The sequence below is a fragment of the Anabrus simplex genome, chromosome 1 (assembly GCF_040414725.1).
Source record: "Anabrus simplex isolate iqAnaSimp1 chromosome 1, ASM4041472v1, whole genome shotgun sequence".
Taxonomy (NCBI): domain Eukaryota; kingdom Metazoa; phylum Arthropoda; class Insecta; order Orthoptera; family Tettigoniidae; genus Anabrus; species Anabrus simplex.
The window spans coordinates 458,245-475,624 of NC_090265.1; the positions used below are offsets into that span (position 1 = coordinate 458,245).

At 38.5% G+C, this 17,380-nt stretch overlaps 1 protein-coding gene across 1 annotated transcript in view; it reads right to left on the minus strand.

Moving 5' to 3' along the window:
- Nucleotides 1-1,939: 1,939 nt before the first annotated feature.
- Nucleotides 1,940-17,380, minus strand: part of LOC136859426 (zinc finger protein 836) — a 42,793-nt gene continuing 27,352 nt past the window's right edge. The window contains exon 4 of the mRNA XM_068225228.1: nt 1,940-3,362. Within this exon, the coding sequence (XP_068081329.1) occupies nt 2,354-3,362 (1,009 nt within the window). The 3' untranslated portion in view covers nt 1,940-2,353. The remainder of the gene's footprint in view (nt 3,363-17,380) is intronic.

The following is a 17,380-nucleotide window of genomic DNA, read 5'->3' on the forward strand; positions in this document are numbered from 1 at the left end:
GTATAACGATGTTTTTAATCGTTCCTTTCAAAAAATTAGGTGTTAAATCATTGCTTCAGGAAATTGATAACTTTGTCTAATTTTGCAACTTTAATTTTTAGGCCTGGTAGGCCGTTTCACTTATAGTTATGAATTTCATTGGGTTCTGTATTGAAGTGGGATTACAGTAAATTAAAAGTCTTTCAAGGTTTACCTATTAATTAAAAAAGGCATTTTATTGTGATTCAATCACATGTCAAATGGTACTAGTTTTGGCATCTATGTGCCATCATCAGCCTTAGGTACAAATTAAACAATTATATACATATGCCTAAAATATTGCTGGCATTCGCCTTACAGCCACTGTAAACGACTATTAATTGAGCTGTGTATCTTAACAATAATCAATTTATATGTATATAATCTTCTGATATATATATATATATGAAGAGCAAGCCCAGAAATGATTTGCCAGGATGTCAGAACACCATGCACATCTATGGTACAAGGTCGTATTATCATCTCGGTATGCCATGGTATATATTACAGAAAATTTAAAAATGTCATATATATTCAAGAATTCTATGGCACTCCATTGCCAAGAGCATTGAAGAGGACTGGAGTGGTCTACAATAATTTTGAGTGTTAATTCCTAGGTTTCTATATCTTCAGAAGAGGTAATGTCTTCGACAGTATTTGTTTAAATGTAATATATCTAGTTATCTAAATGTACTATGTATAACTCGATTCATCAATGATATCTTTAACAATTTTTATTGTTGTTCTGATATCATATGAATGTCCACTGCACATTGAACTGGATGAGAATCCCCTGCCAGATGCTACCAGGATTCACAGCACTGACTGAGTGCATTGATGGACAACATCACTGCACTGCTGATGTACTTTTTTACAATGTTATAATTAATTTTTTATTACTCGCATATCTGTCAATTTACTGGAGTATAAATGTGTAGTTTCTACAGGACATACATTTTTTTAATACATAAGTGCATCCATTACCATGCAAGATATTTTCAGGTGTCTATAGTTTTAGGTGTCCAGAAGACTGAAACTCACCATGTACTGGGTTATAATCCAACCAGAATATCTCGAAAAGGATCCTTGGCACGGCTCATGATAAGAAGAGTGGCGCATCAGGACCAACGAAGAAGTCTTTGCTCTGTATGGTGACCTTGCTTGAGATAGTTGCAAAGGCCAAAATGAGGACACTTCAGTCACATCATAAATATAGACCAGGACTGAGCAACAAAGACCAACATCCTGGTGGCCAACAAAGATGGGGAGACCAAGGACAATATGGTTGGGCGTGTTGAGAGATTTGAAGTTGTTAGGGATCCAGGGCTGAAATAGGAGAGCTGTGGACAAAAGGGACTGGGCAAGTGCTACTGAAGAGGTCAGGGTCCTTCATGGGCTGTAGCACCAGGAGAATGACAGTGAGTGAGAATTTAGTTTTAATGTTGGTATAAGCTTGTTTAGCTTATATGGATATCTCTATATATTAAAGCAATATGACAAAGGATATTGCACTTGTTTTTGGTTGCCTAATGATTCAATGAGTCAATTAATATGCATTTTCTTCACTCATCTCACTGCGGTGCATCAAGAGATGAGCATGGAGAACAACTTCAACAACACATTTCAGCAATGAAAAGAAGAAATCAGTGCAAGTGGAATTGATCTGTGAATGCAGACTACGGTTAAATTATAAGAGTTGCCCTGGATTTTTATGAATTTTTCAGGTAGTTTGTAAGTTCATTTATTCAAAATTACTTTCAGCAGACTATAACCTATCAATGATATATTAGTCGAGTTGAAACTGGGAAAAAGGCTTTAGATATCACAAGAGATACCCTAGAGGCAGACTACCAACTAAAATAATATTTGAACAGAAACAATCCAGTGAATACATATAATATATATATATATTTTTTGCTATTTGCTTTAAGGCGCATTAACACAGATATATATTATGGCGATGATGGGATAGGAAAGCCCTAGGAATTGGAAGGAAGAGGCCGTGGCCTTACGCTACAGCCTAGTGTGAAAATGGGAAACCATTTGCAGGGTTGCCGACAATGGGGTTCGAACACACTATCTCCCGATTACTGGCCGCACTTAAGCGACTGCAGCTATCGAGCTCGGTAATATATATACTGATAAGAGTGTATAAGGAAGAGTTCAATACACAAATATTTAAAGTAAAGAGCTAATAACAATGTTTGGACATATCCATGTTCTTTGCCCTGTATTTACTAGGAATCTATTTTCGTTAACCAGTGTAATGATTGCTGTTTTTAGAGGCCTAGTAAGCAGGTCATCTGCTAATTTTATATTCAAATTTGGAATTATACTAAGGCAGGTCCCTCTCGTGTGATAAGTTGTGTCTCTTAAGGTGGAAACCCCTAGTAAATGCCTTGCCACACAGGGTACAAACGTGCCGCCGTTCCCCTAAATGGAGTAGCATATGTCTCTTAAGGTCGAACGACAATCGAAAAGATTTTCCGCACGTAGTACAGTTAAACGGGCGCTCTGTAGTGTGTCGAGCAGTGTGGTTCAAAAGGGTGGCTTTACTTTTAAAGGATTTGTTGCACAGAGTACAAGAATGTGGGCGATCTTGAGAGTGCAGTATAAAATGCCTAGCAAGACTAGCGCGCACATTGAATACCCTACCACAGATACTACAACCAAATGTATGATCCTCAGGTCCATCATTGACACACTTGTGCCTTTCATGGTCCAAACGGCTCTTAAATGTCTCTAGACAGATAGAACATTTGTACGGGCGTAGCACCGCATGGAGCCTCATATGTTTACAATAACTGTAGTTTCTTGTGAATGCTTTATTACATATAGTACAAAAATATGGCCATTTTCCATTGTGACTAACAGTATGATTACTTAGTTCTTTAGCCTCTTTGAAAGTTATTTTGCAGACATTACAAACATAAGGCCTATCCACTCCATGTTTCATCAACATATGTTTCTGGAAGCCAAACTTACGAGTGTACACTTTATTACACTTAAAACAATTGTATGGCCAATCCTCTGCATGATCAATACTGTGTTTCTTCAGATCTATCAGGGATTTGAGAGATTCCTTACACACTGGACATGGCTGAATACTTGATTTCTTTTCTCCTGGTCTCTGGTGTGTAAGATCTAAGTTTTCTTCCTCATGCAAATTACTAGTAAGAGGAGTATCTTCAACTATGACACGCCGGAGTTCGGTTAAATGTTCACTAGTATAAGTTTGGCTGGTAGAAGTCTGACACAAAGTAGTACACCCATAAGTCCTGTCAATAAGTAAAGGTTTAGTCTCTTCAGTTAGTAATTCCTTAACTTCTGATGATGACACTCCTCTGAAAATAAAATAGAAAGGAATTAACATGCAAGTTTAAAGTTTCATATTCCTTCAATCTACTTATGTGGTGCTACAAAGAATTTCAGAGAATGTTCTCATAAAAACAAAAATACTTATGTTAATGCATAATTTCCACCATTAACTTCAAAGTAGTTTCCCTAGACTTGAATACAGTTATTCCAGCAATTTTCCCAACTTTGGAAGCACTCATAGAAATCTTGCAGCTTCAACGTGCCCAGCACCTCCACTGATTCTGTTTGGAATTCTTCAATGGAGTCACAACACCACTCTTTCATGCAGAGTTTCAATTGGGAGCTGCATAAATGGTTGCCATGTTGATTTTTTGTTAGGAAGTCCCTCACATTAAGCAAGGTGTATGCAAGTGTAATGCCATTGTTCAGTAACCAGTCCCCATTGTTCCATACATCAGGTCGTTTGCATCTCACATGTTCTATCAATCACACCACACCCACTTCCTGACCATTTAAGGAGTGCACATGATTGTGCTTAATTTAAATAGTCTTGTATTCCACAGACTCCTAGCCATCTAGGAAAATACTTAAACACTTGTAAGTTTGGCTTCCAGAAATATATGTTGATGAAACTTGCAGTGGATAGGCTTTATGTTTGTAATGTCTGTAAGTAAGCTTGGTTAGATATGACTTCTTTTGTATTCAATGAGTTCCAGTTAAAATTTAAGTGAACAAGAAGCAATATTGAAAGCAGATTCTTTGCTCCTTAGCATAAGCCATTTCAAAATTTGCAGTAGGACAAGGACAAATAATAAAGAAAAGCACCTAAACTCTAAAAACACATGTATTTACAAGGGTGGCTATTGGAAGATTAAAGATTTCTTTATAATATTTGGAGCAAGGATGTCTCTGAGAGAAACAGAGTGATATACAGGACATACTATGAACCTACTGTGACCAGGATACAGGCAAGTGAAATGAAATTTCTGAGAAGCACGAAAGGAGTAAAAAGAATGCGTAAGATGAGGAAAGAGAAGGTTAGGGACATAGTGAAAGAAGAGCCACTACAGAACAGGGTAGAGGCATCTAGACTTAGATGGGATAGACACATGAAGAGAACAATAAAAGAAATGATACCCAGGAGGATGCATGAAATACAGATAACAGGAAAACGACCAAGAGGAAGACGAATAGACAGGTGGATAATAGGAGTGAAAGAGTGTGTACAGAGAGGAGGAGACGACTGGGTAAGAATGAAGAGGGAGAAGTGATGGGAAAACAAGAAGAGATAGAGAGCTTTATGTTCCAAGCAGACCTGGCTAACAGCTGCAAACTGCATATGACGGTGATGATGATGTTTAATATGGTCATGGACAAAACTGTAAAGGAAACAAAGGAAGCCTAAGAAGAAAAAGAGATGACGATACTGCTATCTGCAGAAGATAATGAGATCTGGAGAAAGAACAGCAAATAAGTGCAACAACAAAAACTGGATGTACTGAACGAAAAAATTGAGAAGTATGGCATGAGAATCAGTACAGAGAAAAGCAAGACTAAGAAGATACAAGAGGGGAAAGGCAGGGAAAGGGTACTATGAACATTGGAAGTCAGAGTCTGGAAATTGTGGATAGCTTTAAATACCTAGGAAGTATATTGATTCAAAATGCTACGGTGGACATGGATATTAGCAGGAGGGTACAGCAGGGTAATGCATTCTACCAAAGTGGAAGAAAACTTACTTGGAGCCAAGAAGTACCAAGGAAAAGTAAATAGATAATGTACAAAATGTATTAAGTACCCATACTGAATTATGCAGGTGAGACTTGAACTTCGATTAGCAGGCAAGAGAGTAGAATTCAAGCCAGTGAGATGACATTCCTAAGAAGTATGACAGGAAAGACAGAGTGAGAAATGAAGATGTTAGGAAGAAAGTTGGAATAGGAAAGCTAATCGAGAGAGTTGAAAAGAATAAACTAAGGTGGTTTGGACATGTAAAGAGGATGCAGAAGAATAGAATTCCAAGATAGACATGGGAGGCAAAAAGCGAGGGCAAGAGAGCAAGAGGAAGACCTAGAACAAGGTAGACTAAACAGTGAAGAGCAGCATAAGAAGATAAAATTTAGACTGGGACAAGATCATGGAAGAGGAGTCGTGGAAGGAAAGAGGAAGATGGAGAAATGCCATAAATACCCCAACCCAGCAGGAACTGGATAAGGGGAAATGATGATAAAGAATAGATTTTCATGAATGGTGGCCATCCCTGCTCACAGAGGCTGTCATCAATGAAAATGAAACACTTTTTAGAAGTCAGAAACAACCATTTGCAGCCATGAAATTTAAACAGTTCCTATAACAGCAACCAAACTGGACCAGCTCAAGCATCTATCTTCATAGACTCCCCAGTGATGCATAATTTTTTTCTGGGAAAACAAAATATTGTAATGAGCCCTGCAATTCCTTGTGAGTAGCCATATAAGGACGTGTCCATGACCTTCAAGAAGCTGCAGAGCATTAGAAAAATCATCTAATGTATTCCATATGAAGGACTAGATTTCTATGTTGGGTTGCTGGAAGCGGCTAAATACAGCAAATGAAAGGGGATCCTTGTAATGTTCAATGTCAGGAGTGGTGTTGTAAATTATATTTGTACTGGATGTAGTACATGGTGTTTTATTACAAATATATTTTAAAACAAAATATCATATGAAATATTCATTACAAATGTCTTTATGTGATATTTAACTGACCAAGGAGCTGAATGGAATTACATCGCTTTTACAAAACAGATTTTGATAGTTGTTGATTAAATTAACATAGACTCTCCACAAACACAAATGTAACATGAATAGATACTTCATAATATAGAAGGACATAGTGTGTTTGTCAAGTTCTGTTTGAGTAGTGACAATTTTTCAGTCCTGTCCTGAAAACTGACTTAATGCTTTTCAGCTCTGGCCGATTCATTTAACCTGAATCCGCCCAGCGTGCCATATATGGCACGGCAAACTACACAGTCTTCTTGGACTCTTATTATTGAAACCGCGCGCACGGTATCCAATGCTAAAAGTTACAACTTTATTCTCAAAAAATTCAATCTTGGGCGGATCCAGGTTAAGGTCATACCAGTCAGATTCCAACACTTACTAACCTTCACAGAGCTATGCCATGAGGTTGCAACTTTCAGTACACAACTTTTTAAAGATATTACTGTACTATTTATATGAGTGCTGCTTCATTTCTGACTACTGCTATAATCTTTTCAGAGTTTGAGGAAACACTTGAAACTTTTCCACAGTTTTTTTAGAGACAGAGAGGAGTAAAACTCCATGATATGAAGTATTCCACCAAATGAAACCATGGCTGATTCGATCAAACCAGGAACATCACATGGTGTGAGTTTAGTGAGAAGTTGTTTTTGGCCTGGTTTCTGTGTGATCAGTACATGGTTCAATCCATATGATGTTCAACTAATTTCATGCTGCGTACTGATAGGAAGCTACAATATTTGAAACATTTCGACTGTTACGATTACTCAAGCCAAGAACGTCAAACATTGTGAATTTAGCAAGAAGTGAACTGGATAAACTATAAGGTGATAAAATTTGTAATCTTATTTCTATCATTAAGTCTGAATGTGAGTTATTCAGTGATAGCAAGTCACAGAACAATAAGACTCCCAATACTACAGCTCTTGGTGATAAAAGTAAGTGTTAAATTAGCAAAACTTTTATTTAACAGGGTAACATACCTTTTTCAATCTGTGATTCATTGTTTTGATAATTGTTATAGTGGCTTTTGTGAAACCTATAACAGTGAAATAAGACATGTTGATGTTTCTTATGAACATGGAAATGAGCAATAAAAGCTGGCACAGGCATGTGGTAACTTAGCCCTTAGAGGGTTGTATTTACTGTCTGGCAAAATACATTTCACCTTAACTTTCCTCTCAGGCCCAATTCTCTGGAATAATACTAGATGAAAATGGAGATTAAACATCATATCTCATACGAAGATTGCAATATACTGATAGAAAGCTACTATATTTAAAACATTTGGACTGTTATGATTATTCAAGCCAGGAACATCAAGCAGTGTGAATTCAGCAAGAAATGAACTGGAAAAACTATAAAGTGATAAAATTTGTAATCTTATTTCTATCAAATCTGAATGGGAGTTATTCAGTGATAGCAAGTCCAGCAAGTCACATGGCCTGTACAAATTAGAAAGGGCAATGCTATTGCAATTAATACTTAAGTAAAATGAAATTGAGCTTTCTTAGTCTGTCGACTCACTGATACTGAGAGTTAGTGGTCAACAAAAGTCTAAGGTTAGTGTTCGAAGCAGTAAGAACAATTTGTAACTCAATGACATTGTCTTCAAAATTACAAGTTGCTGGCAAGCTTCCCTGAAACTATCTTTGCATGTACTTTCTTTAGATCCTGAGAAATGGTTATGTTTATCTTAACCAATATAATCCATTCACATATTACATCTAGTGGCCTATTATGATCCCATAAAGCATTCCTTTGTCTACATTTCTTTTGATGACTGAGTGATTTCTTTCCTTTAGGGAAGTGGTTGAGAATTTTTCATGGAAATCTCCCTGTATCCATCCTTTGAACAAGATTTTCCCGCTTTTGTTGATAGCTATATATACTGTATCTGGATTCTGCAATGACCCACCCTTCAAAATAAGCGATCCTATTGCTACAGTAATACAACACATTGAAAACGTGTCATATAAAATGTACAGGGCGGTACACCTCCACGCCGCTAATTCAAACATTGTGCCAGTTGAAACTCCTCTACTGGAGGAAGCCTGAACTTTAACAACCACATTAATTCTAAGATTTCTCAGAAGATGTCCCTACTGTAAATTTTGAAGTGTTCTGAACTATGTCAGTTTCGATCCGTTTTTGTTTTCTCTGTAGCAAGAAGTGTGAACATTCTCTTCTAGATGGCACCATTTAAGAACTACAATTGTGCACCCTAGTGCGAAGTGAAGGAACATTTTTTGAAGAAATTTTGTAGTCATAAGTTTGTTCTTTGTTAAATTTCTTTCTGTCATTGTTTGAGTTGGCAATGTTAATCCGTTCGTTCCGCCAGTTTTGAAATTAGCCAATCCCAAATTTCTTAAATTAATTTTCGAACAATCGGAGCTTTCTTCCCCAACCTGCTCTGTAACTGTGTTCGGTAACCAATAAAATTTTGTGGGCGGGTTGTAATCATTCATGAAACGCCTCGAATCTTCCACGAGGATATATAAACTGCTGATTTTCTGGTCTCCTGGCCACTTCAGTAACATCTTTCCTAGTGTGATCATGTAGCAGGGGGCGGGAAGTGCCTCTTTCTTCAGGCAGCAGTTCATCCATCAGGTAATGGCCTTTTAATAACTTCTTTGCTTGCTAGCTCAGCAGTTTAACCCTCGGGGCAGGTTCGAAACTTTTATCATGTAACCTTCCTTTAAAATGTAAAAGATACTTGGTATAAATTCAGTCTCTTTAACTACAAATCGGGATAGAGAGTGCCTAACCCTCTCGAGCTCCCACTCATATTGTTTTGAGGTGACTACATTTTTATAACTGTTTCCCATCTCTTCGTAATGTAATAAAGTTTTATTTAGTGTCACCTCCGTAGTATGGGATTAGCTCTTGCATAAGCGGCCTAGGGTCAAATTAGGTTTTAATAAAGTGTATTAGGAGTGCTGAGTATGCCTCCACTCAAGTTGGTATTTTGGGGCCATGTCATTGTCCTGTTTCTTTACTGAATAGGCCTCAGTAGGTTGGGTATTTTTACCCCTGTTTTTATGTGTCCGGAGGACAGCTTGAAGGTGGAGTTTGGTGTGGCCGTTGATGGGCTTGAACTTTGAGAGCGGGTTGCTCTTTCTTAAATTTGGTTTCTGTGTGCCTCGAGCAGGCTTTACTGGGTAATTGGGAGCAAGTGCTCCTGGGCATGATTGGGGTTTTCCGCCCCTTTGTCAAACTTTGTATTTGGGTAAAAGTTGGGCTAATTGCTTAAGAATTGTGAGTCTGGGGCTCGAAGCCCAAAATCCATTAATAAACTGTAATTGTACATTCTTAATTTGTTGATATACAACTGAGTTCCTGTTATACTTGTTATTTCTTTATCTCGAAAAGAAAATATAACCTTTGTTAAAATTTAAATTAACTTTAATTTCGTAAGTTGAGACCTATTCATCCCAGCACCTTCTTTCACCTCTAACTACCTACAAAAACAACAATGGAAAAACATGGCCTAAGGAAATCAATTACACAAAGAGGGTTTGAGAAAATGAAGATTGCTTGTTGGTTGTAATTAACATTTGTGAAATTTATTTAAATTTAACACTGAGTAGTTCCATTGGTGTTGGACAAATTTTGTATTCTACATTATGTAGGTTAGGTTTATTTTGTTTCATATCTGGGTAGTTTACATATCTACAGTTAAGTTGGTAAAATCCCATCATACAACTTCCCTGAAGGTCCATGGCCTACCAAGCAACTGTTGCTTGCCCAAAGGCTTGCAAATTACGAGGTGTCGTGTGGTCAGCACGATGAATCCACTCGGCCATTATTCTTGGCTTTTTTAGACCAGATAGTTATGTTGGTATGTTGCATACAAAGACAGTTTATTAAATGGAGTTATACCTTCCACAATTTGTTCATTTTTAATTTGTGTAAGTACTGTACTACATTACACTACAACATTAAAGACTGGAAGGTGCTGGAGGAACCATCACTGGCAGACCACCAGCATATCCAATTTGCAATAGATGCGAGACTATGTGGGACTGAGATGTACAGAGACCCAAAAAGAACTAACTGGGATAGATACAGAGCAGTTCTAGGGAAGACTGTACAAAAAATTCCAACTAACGTGAGAGGACAGAAAGAATTGGATGAGGCAGTGGAACTATTAGAAGAGGCCATTATAGACTCATTCCATGACAACTGTCCTCTCAAAGAAAAGAAAAACACCAAAAGAGTAAGGTGGTGGAACAACAAAGTAGCCAAAAGGAAAAAAGAGGTTAGGATGTTGTATAGAATATCATCTAGAAATGGTATGTGGGACGTATATCACAGGAAACTCACTGAGTATAACCTAGAGGTACAGAAAGCAAAAAGAAAATCTTGGAGGCGGTTCTGTGAGAAAGTGGAATCACACACTGAAACAGCAAGGCTCCAGAAGGTTCTGAAAGCAACCCATATAAATCAAGTGGGGACACTGGAGAAACCAGATGGGTCAATTACTCAGGCGGGGATGTACACACTGGAGATACTAATGGCGTGTCACTTTCCTGAGGCTGAGGAGATGACAGAAGAAGAAACGGTTGGAACAGAGACCAGAGCTCAAAGAGCAGACTGGAACTGTGCCGACAGAATAATAAAACATAACCATGTAAAATGGGCAATCGACACGTTTCATCCTATAAAGGTTCCGGGGCCAGATGAGATACTTCCGATACTCTTACAGGAAGGACAGGAGATACTGGTTAATGCTCTGAAGAAACTTTTCAGAGCTAGTCTAGCTTTAGGGTACGTGCCAAAATCATGGTCTGAAGCTAAAGCAGCATTCATACCTAAGCCTCAAAGGGCAAATTATGCTCAAGCAAAAGCTAACAGACCATTAAGTTTAACCTCCTTCATGCTGAAAGCAATGGAGAAAATTATGGATAAATATATCAGAAGAACGGTGCAACTGGACTCAACATTACATGAAAATCAGTTTGCACATAGACCTGGAAGATCCACTGAAGTAGCACTCCACCAGTTGGTTTGTAAACTAGAGGAAGCCTAGAATATAAAGAAATTGTACTAGCTGCATCTCTAGATAAAGAAGGAGCCTTCAGCAATACAACCTATGACTCTATGATCAAAGCATTGGAAAAGAGCAAGGTGAGTAAAACCGTCATCAAATGGATTAAATCCATGTTATACAGGAGGAAGATAAAAGCAACCCTGTTTGAAGAAACGCTGATGGTTAGGACCACCCAAGGCTGTGCTCAGGGAGGAGTTCCTTCACCTCTGCTGTGGAACCTCGTGATGAACAAAATCATAGCTGTGCTCAACGAACAGGGTTTTTATACACAAGGATACGCAGATGATCTAGAGATTGTGGTACAAGGTAAGGTGGTAAGTGTTATTCAGGACCTCATGTAAATATCACTTAACTTTGTGGAGAACTAGTGTCAGGAAGAACAACTATCAGACAACCCGAACAAGATAACTCTGGTCCCGTTTACAAGGAGAAAATTAGAGGGAAAGAGATCACTGAAGCTATTTGGACAAGATATATATGGAAGAACCGGCACTGCACCTAGGTGTAGTGTTAGATAAAAATCTAACCTGGAATCCACATACAGGAAGTAACATAACCCGGGCCAAGAATTTGCTGTATGCATATAAAAGAGCCATCAGGAAGACATGGGGCCTAAGCAATGGTAATGTTGATATACACAATGATCATTAGACTGTTGATGGCCTATGTGGCAATCATCTGGTGGCAGAAAGTAACCCAAGGAAAAATCAGTAGTAGATTGGATAGCCTATAGAGAATGACATACATAGCCATAACTGGGGCTATGAGAACTACGCCGACAGAAGCCTTGAATACCGGTAATTTACTACACCTCCCATCACTATGCCATTTCATAAAAGGACAGGCAAGAATGAGTTCATATAGACTGGCACAATCAGAGTGCTGGAATGCACAAAGACCCGATCTAGGACACTGTGAAATTAACAGAGTAATAACAGAGGAATTTCTAGACATGCCTTCTGATCATATGATACCAAAGTACAATTTTGAAAAACCGTTTGAGACCCAGATAATAAAAAAAGAAGAATCAGATATCAGCAAATGGAATACTGAAAAATAAGATATAGTGTGGTGGACTGATGACTCAAAGACTGTGGATAGCACACTAGGAGGGATCAACGGGGAAGACCTGAGAGATCAATCCAGATGAGCCTGGGCGAACACACTACAGTCTTTCAACACGTCTTGAAGAAAATCTGAAAACGAACTATAGGAATAAGAACTTCCTCATTTTTACAGACAGTCAAGCGGCCATTAAGGCACTAGAGGCAGTGTGGATAATATCCAGAAAACCTGGTATTGCCATTCACTTCTCCTGATGCTTTCAAGGTACAACATTGCCAAGATAATATGAGTACCAGGGCATGCAGGTATAGAAGGAAATGAAAAGCAGATAAACTGGCCAGAAAAGGGGCAGAAACACATTTTGTAGGCCCAGAACCTGTAAGCAGGATTTCCTATGGATGAGCTCAACACTACATAGGAAAATGTGTACAAAAGAAACAAATGGAGAACTGGAAAAATACTCCACGATGCAGGGTTGCAAAGGAACTGAGAAAAGGACCAAACAAGAATCCTACTAAAGAACTGTGGAAACTCAGCAGAGAAAATATAATATGGGTACTAAGACTGTTGACAGGACACTGCCATCTGAAAAAACACCTACATAGAATTGGAGTAATAAGAGACAATATATGTAGGAAATGCAATGAAGCAGAGGAATTAACTAAACACATACTTTTCGAATGTGAGGCGCTGGGTAGAATCAGACTCTCCATTCTAAGACTACCAGGTGAAGAGAGAGAAAAAAGCCAAGAAGACCCAATAAGAACAACCTACAGCTTTGTGAAGGGAGCAGGTATATCTAGGTATCTAGGTGGAAATGAAGGAAAAACATGGTAGCAAACGATCTTAGAGGTCAACGCAAATTAGGAACTAATATTAAGAGGCCCCCTGAAGAAAAGAAGAAGAAGTACTGTACTACAGAAGATACACTGATCAGCCAGAACATTACGACCACCTACCTATTATCGATGTAAACCCGTCCAGGCGATAGCGACATCACCTGATGAGGAATGACTGCTAGTCAGACACACGCATGGTGCATGTAGTATCAGCGAGTGTGCTGCCCATGTGTAGAATGGGGAAGGAATGGGATCTATCTGAGTTTGACCGAGGGCAGACTGTGATGGCCCGGAGGCTCGGCATGAACATTTCGGAAACTGCATATGACTTGTCGAGTGTTCGAGGAGTGCTGTGGTGAGTGTTTTCAACAACTGGCCAAACCAAGGTGAAACTACGTCCAAAGATGTAGGGGTTGGGCAGCCACCCTTCATTACAGTCGGATGTCATATGCTGGCCGGACTGGTAAAATAGGACAGACGGCAAACTGTGGCAGAACTAACATCAGACCTTAATGCTGGGCAGAGTACAAGTATAGTGCACTGAACACTCCTAAGAATGAACCTCCACAGCTGACGACCCATGCATTAGCCAATGTTATCACCACGACATCAGCAACTACGACTAAAATGGGCACATGACCTTCATCACTGGACGTTGGCACAGTGGCAGAGTGTAGTATGGTCTGATGAATCCTGATATCTTCTTCGTCATGCAGGGGAGGGTACGTACCCGTTGTCTTCAAGAGGAACAGCTCTTTGACACCTGTACTGTGGGACGGAGATAAGCTGGTGGTGGCTCAATTATGCTCTAGGGGGAACATTCATGTGGGCATTCATGGGTCCAGTGGAGCTAGTTCAAGGCACCATGACTGCCGAAAAGTATTGTACACTGGTTGCAGACCACATATACCCCTTCATGATGATCATGTTTCCCAATGGCAGAGGCATTTTTCAAGATAATGCTCCATGTCACAAGGCCAGGAGTGTGATGGTTCGAGGAACACAATGATGAGTTACAACTGATGTACTGGCCCCCCAACTCGCCAGATCTTAGCCTGATCTAACACTTCTGGGATGTGATTGAACATGGTGTCAGACCTCATTAACCCCCTGCCCAGAATTTACAGAAATTAGGTGACTTGTATGTACAGATGTGGAGCCACCTCCATCTAGTGACCTACTGCTTGCATGCCAAGACGCGTCGCCGCTGTTATCTGTGCCAAAGATGGACATACCGGCTATTAGGTAGGTGGTCATGATGTTCTGGCTGATCAGTGTATTTCATATAGCACTCCATTGCACCTACCTTGAGGGAAATAAGTTCCTTAAATAATCAATGAACTACTAGTAGCATTGTAAATTTAATTAAAGGAAATAAAAAGGCATCAAAAGAGTATAATGTATTTTGCTCATAAGGTAGTAAATGGTCTTTCATTGTTGGTAATTACTGCTGCTTTGCCAATTCAAATATTCCACTGTTGACATACGAGTGGGCACGAGATAGGGATCTAAGCTCAGATGCCTTCAACTGAAGTACAATGGTTTGTATAGTTCGATATTTGTACTTCAAGTCTCCAACATAATTAAGTCACTGGTTGGTGTCTTCACTTGTACTTTTGATATCTCAGCAATTAATGGCAGTTTTAATTTCTGTTAGTGAACAAGTAGAAAAAGAATAATAATCTGTCTAAGTATCAAGTATCTAGGTTTAACTTCTCTGTTTTTCACTTTACCTGTTCTAATTAGAATATGCCCACATGCAGTTTAGAATTGAATGTAGTTATTTTGATAGACAGTATCTAGTTTGCTATTCTGGTATTTCTGCTTAACTGAACAGTGGTGTTCAAATATTTTAAAAATCTCTCAAATTTGGTATTCTTGTTTAATCCTGTGTAGTCCTTTGGATATTTCAACATTTAATGGTGGTTTTCATTTCTATTTGCATGTAATAGGCTGATAATGTTGATGATGATAATAATAATAATAATAATAATAATAATAATAATAATAATAATAATAATAATAATAATAATAATTGTACCGGGTGGTACACCCCTACGCCGCAGTTTTTAATCTTGCACCAATAAATCCTCCTCTACAGGAGAAACAACGAACTTTAAAAACTAGATCAACTCATAAGTTTCTCAGAAGATGTTACTACCGTAAATTTTGTGATTACGAAGTTGTCAATACTGTGTGGATTTCAACTTGTTTTGTTTTCCATTGATCAAGAAGTGTGGACATTATCTTATAGATGTCTCTACTAAAAAAACTATGATCATGCACCCTGGTGCAAAGCGAAGGAACTTTTTGAAGAAATTTTGTATTCATAAATTTTCTCTTTACTAAATTTCGTTCATTCATTTGTGGGTTGGCAATATTAATCTTTTCTTTCCACCAGTTTTGAATTGAGCCAATCCAGAATTTCTGTAATTAATTTTTGACCAATCATGTCTTTCTTCTTCGATTTTGAGTGTACTGTTTACACTGAACAATAAAATTGAGTGGGTGTGGCTGTTTTATTCATGAAAGGTCTCGAATTTTCCCCGAGGGTATAAAAACTGCTGATTTTCTTGTCTCTCGGCCACTTAATCAACATCTGACCTAGTGTATGGACATGTAGCAGGAGGCAGGAAGCGCCTCTTTCATCAGGCAGCAGCTCTTCAGTAAGGTAATGGCCGTTGAACATCTTTATTTCTTGCTAGCTCAGCAGTTTAACCCTCAGGAAAGGTCGGAATCCCTTTACAATGTAAACTATCTCTTTGACATGTAATTTTTTGCCATTTGATGTAAAACTTAATTAAATCTGTAACTGCATTCGGGGATAGAGAATGCTTTACCCTCTCGAGCTCCCCTTCATATTGGTTTGAGGTGACTACGTTTTGTAACTGGTTTTCTTCCCTTCTGTAATACCTTAAAATTTTTCTTATATGAGTCACCTCCATAGTTTGGGAATAGCCCCTGTTTCATCGGCCTAGTGCCTCTTAGGTTTTAAGAAGTTTCATATAGGAGTGCAAGTGCACGCCTCCATTCATCTTTGTATTTTGGGCCATTTAATTAACCTGTTCTTATCTGCTAAGGCCCAGTAGGTTGGGTACAAGATACCCCTGTTTCCTTGTAAGTGTGCCTTGAGGGCAGTTAATGGTGAAGTCTGTTGTGGCCTTTAATAGGCTCAAAAAATTGAGAGCGGGTCAGCTCTTTTATTTGTGGTAAAAGTGCCTCAGAGAGGCTTGATATTAAAAGTTGGGAATAAGTGCTCCATGTATGGAGGGGATTTCTGCCCTTTGGTAAATATGTGTTGTGTGAGCTGAGAGCTCAGGAAATGTAAAGTGAGGGCTTGAAGCCCAAGTTCTGTTTATACCACCAATCTTGTCTTTCCTAGACTTAAATTTTTGTTACTGGTACCTTGTTACTTGTTGTTTCTTTTAAAAGAGAGAAAAAATATAACCTTTGTTACAGTTTTAAATTAACTTTCATTTTGTAGTTAGACCTGTTCACCCCGCCACCTTCTTTCATCTCTGCTAATCCACCAAACCACGGTAACAACAATAATGATAATAATAATAATAATAATAATAAAAATAAACCAAACCCCATGGCACTACAGCCCTTGAAGGGCCTTGGCCTACCAAGCGACCGCTGCTCAGCCCGAAGGCCTGCAGATTACGAGGTGTCGTGTGGTCAGCACGACGAATCCTCTTGGCCGTTATTCTTGGCTTTCTAGACCGGAATAATAATAATAATAATAATAATAATAATAATAATAATAATAATAATAATAATTGTACCGGGCGGTACACCTCCACTCCGCTAATTTAAAATGTGCGCCTGTTAAAACTCCTCTGCTGGAGGAAGTCTGAACTTTATTGACGGTATTAATTTTCTACCTTCTCAGAAGATGTCACTACCTGTAAATTTTGGAGTTTTAGAACTGTGTCATTTTTTATGTGTTTTTGTTTCGCTTGAAGTAAGAAGTGTGAACTTTCTCTTCTAGAGGACACTACTGAAGATCAACAATAGTGCAACCTAGTGCGGAGTCAAAGAACTATTTTGTTGGAGAAATTTTTATTTCAAAATTTTGTTCTTTGTTAAATTTCTTTCTGTTATTGTTTAAGTTGGCTGTATACCCCTCTTTTTCCCCTTGTTTTAGATTTATCCAATCCCGAATTTCTTTTAGTAATTTCCGACCAATCCGATGTATTTCCCCCCAACTTGGATATGTTTCTGTAACCTAGCCAATAAAATAATTGTGGGCGGGTGTTTTCATTCCCCTAACGCCTAGAACCTTCCACGAGAGGATATAAACTGCTGATTTTTGGGTC